Genomic DNA, 3,806 nt, shown 5'->3' with positions numbered 1-3,806 from the left:
CCAAATGAGCAGTTGTTTTTCTATTCAAACTAATAAACAAATTGTACTTGCTCATGATAATGTTTTGTATTCCAAGTTAATTGATAGACGCTATAATTACCCATCAGACCCATATTTATTTATTGACACTACATTAACACCTCAAATAATTGGAACTATTGTTGAAGTAGGGCCTTGTCAACCAGGTATTAATAATAACGATTATGTTTTTCTCGAAAATGAGTCCGGCAAAAAATTTTCGACCAACTGGTATAGTAAAGAAGTTAAATCAGGAATGATTTACAAAAGAAATTGGTTAGTAAATTCCCCTAAAGTTAATAAAATGTTTTGTTTCCCTTGTTTTTTGTTCCGATCTGTATCTCAGCATAGTTATCAATGATCTAATCCTAATCAAAGTGTTTCTAATTTTCATAAGAGATATGAAAAAATTATTAAACATGAAAAATCCAAAGATCACAGAGTAGCAGAAAATGAATATTTAATTTTAAAAAGTAGAGTCTTAAAATATTTAACTTTTCAACAAAACTTAATTAAAATTGAAAAATGTCAAACAGAATTTAATCGAAGTGTGTTAAGACGGTTAATCGACTTATCTTTATTTCTATGAACAAATGGACTTCTTTTTCGAGGGCACCGAGAAGATATTAATCAGGAAATACTAAGTAAAGGTCTTTTTATTGAAATAGTGAAGCTTGTGTCAAAATATGATGCTGTTCTAGCTAAACACTTGGCTGAATCAAACCAAAATTAAATATACTTGAGTCTTAATATTTAAAATGATATACTTAAATGTATGACAGATGAAACATTACATAANAAATGTATGGCAGATGAAACATTACATAAAATATTAAATGAAATAAAACAAGCAAAGTATTTTACGATTATTGTAGATTCGACATTAGATATTGGAAGAATTGATCAATTTTCTTTTAGCTTGAGATTTGTAGATCAACAAGGAGACAAAGAAAATTTTCTATGTTTTGAAGAACTACCTAATGCAACTGTAAATGATTATTTTGTCATCATGGAAGAATATAAATTACATATTTCTTTATGTCGTAATTAAGCTTATGATGATGCTAATACCATGTCTGTGCAAGTTTCTGGCTTGCTATTAAAAATTAAAGATTTATCACCATTAGCACTATACGTTCATTGTTGTGCTCATAATTTAAATTTGGTACTTATAGATTCTATTAGATCATCTATTAATGCAGTTTGATTCTTTGGTACTCTTGAGGCATTATATACATTTATAACACATAGTTTAACACGACTAAAAATATTTGAGGAAGAACAAAAGAAAATTGATGGCTTAGTATTAACACTAAAGCAACTTTCAGAGACAAGATGCGCAAGTTATAAACGTGCAGTAGACTCGGTGTACATAAACTTACCAGCAATTGTTAACTCATTACAGCGAATTGCTGATGGAGAACTTTTTAATACAAAATTAAAAACCATTTCAGAAGCACAAGGATTACTTTTTCAAATGGTGAATTTTAAATTCAGTTTTTTATTAGTTTTATGGAAAAATATACTTAGAAAAGCTAATATTTTATTAAATTAATTATATAGTTCTAAATAAGATTTAATAACTGCACATGATATGTTTTTTAAACATGTTTTTTAGATATTTCATCTTTAAATGAGGTACATTTTTTAAAAATAAAATGTAATGCAATTGAATTGTGTGAACAGTTTGGAGGCAAAAATGACTTTGAGCAAGAACGTAAAAGAACAAAGAAGAAAATGCACGGTAAAAGTAATTTGGAAAATATTACGGAGTCTGCTGATGAAAACTTTAAATATAATACATATTTTATTATTTTGAATTCATTTTTCCGTTTTGTGATGATTTCTCTAACATCGTTAAAAAATTTGAAGTACTTAATTCAAAGAAAATGTCTATAGAAAACATAGATGAAAATACTGTTTCTATTAAACATTTATCAAAATTTTATGAAGTTGACATAGATGAAATGGATATAGAAGCTGAATATCGTTCGTTTTGTCTGATTTACCATCAAGTTTATAATGAAACTGAACTTTTAAAATTAAATGAAGTATTAAAGCTTATGATATCTCGAGACATGGTTTCTTCATATCCAAATTTATATATTTTGTATAAAATATTTTATACACTTCCAGTTAGCATTGCAACCGCGGAAAGAAGTTTCAGTCGGCTTAAACTTCTTAAAACATATCTTCGCTCAACTATGACTGAAGTCCGGCTATCAAATTTGGCTAAATTGAGCATTGAGCGCAATATAACACAAAAAATTGACTTTAATAATGTTATAAATACATTTGCTTTATTGAAAAAGCGAAAAAAATTATTGTAGAGTTCTTTGCCTTTATAATATTTATTTTCTCCTACTTTTATTTTAAATTTGTATATTATGACAAAAATAAAACTTAATTCAGGTTTGTATTATTTTTGTATGGGATTAGAATTCAAAATAATTTCCTAATTAATTTAATTTAAAAAATTAAAAAAATTAAATAAATTTACTGTAACTATAAATTTAAAAACTAAAATAGGTTTAGTGCTTCACTTATTGATTTATAATAAATAAAAACACTAATTTATGTAACAGAAAAAATGTAGACGGTTTATTGCTTAAACACTAAGAAAATTTATATAAAAATTATATTAATGCACTACGTGTACTTAACTATTTATGTTAAAAATTAGTATTAAGAATTTTATGAATTTGGAAAGGATATCCACATGTGTTTTATAGATTTCAGACAGGCATACGACAGTATTAATCGAGAGAAACTGTGGATGGTACTAGAGGAATTTGGAATCCCAAAAAAACTTATCCATCTGATAAGAGAATGCTACACACATACCTTGTGCAAGGTAAAGTTTGGCAACGGTTTATCGGAGAGCTTTGAAGTTAAAACTGGCCTTAAACAGGGTGATGCACTATCACCAGTCCTTTTTAATTTGGCGCTTGAAAGGTGGTCAGGTCAATGCCAATGAGTCAAGGCATGGAGATTCTGTTCAAAAATACGCTCCTTGCCTATGCAGACGACATAGTTATTATAGGAAATACCCGACAAGAACAAATGATTTAATTAAAGCAGCAAAGCCAATGGGCCTGGAAGTAAACCAGGGAAAAACAAAATATTTAGTCATGACGAGAGGAACAAGGGACAACTCTCACCTAGTAGTTGAAAACTATACTTTTCAACAAGTGAGTGATTTTAAATATCTTGGGGTAAACATAAGCCAACAAAATAATATGCACAACGAAATTAAAATAAGGATATCTGCCGCTAACAAGGGTTACTATGCTTTAGAAAAATTATTCAAATCAAAACTTCTTTCTAGACGATCAAAGGAACGACTATACTCAAGCTTCCTACGGCCAGTGTTAACATATGCGTGTGAAACATGGTCAACAACTAAAGGAGATGAGGAAAAAATGGCTTGTTTTGAAAGAAAAGTACTCATAAGGATATATGGTCCTATTTTAGAAAATGAAGTGTGCAGAAGAAGAACTAATAGAGAAATACAAAAAATTTATCGAAAACCTGGTATTAACGCTTTCCTCATGAGCAAACGAATTAAGTGGGCAGGGCATGTATGGAGGTCAAATGGAATTTTAAAGAAAGCACTAGAGGGAAAAATAAATGGGAAAAGACCTAGGGGCCGCCCAAGACAGCGCTGGATAGACAGGGTCAATGATGACCTTAACAAATACAACCAGGAAGTGACGATAGCAGACAGCGTTGATAGAGATAGGTGGAGGAATGTAGTAGAGGCAGCGAAAGTCCTTCAAGGACTGTAA

At 29.5% G+C, this 3,806-nt stretch overlaps 1 protein-coding gene across 1 annotated transcript; it reads left to right on the top strand.

Annotated features, from left to right (window-relative positions):
• Positions 1-2,933: 2,933 nt before the first annotated feature.
• On the top strand, positions 2,934-3,806 carry LOC126909240 (uncharacterized). Its single transcript, XM_050691657.1, has one exon. The coding sequence runs from the start codon at positions 2,934-2,936 to the stop codon at positions 3,804-3,806; it is 873 nt and encodes a 290-aa protein (XP_050547614.1).

This window comes from Daktulosphaira vitifoliae, unplaced genomic scaffold, assembly GCF_025091365.1.
Source record: "Daktulosphaira vitifoliae isolate Bord-2020 unplaced genomic scaffold, ASM2509136v1 Scaffold_205, whole genome shotgun sequence".
Taxonomy (NCBI): Eukaryota; Metazoa; Arthropoda; class Insecta; order Hemiptera; family Phylloxeridae; genus Daktulosphaira; species Daktulosphaira vitifoliae.
This window is presented reverse-complemented; position numbering and strand designations above follow the sequence as displayed.

Excerpts from the sequence above, each read along its gene's own strand:
- LOC126909240 (XM_050691657.1), top strand. The coding sequence starts at position 2,934 with ATGCACTATCACCAGTCCTTTTTAATTTGGCGCTTGAAAGGTGGTCAG.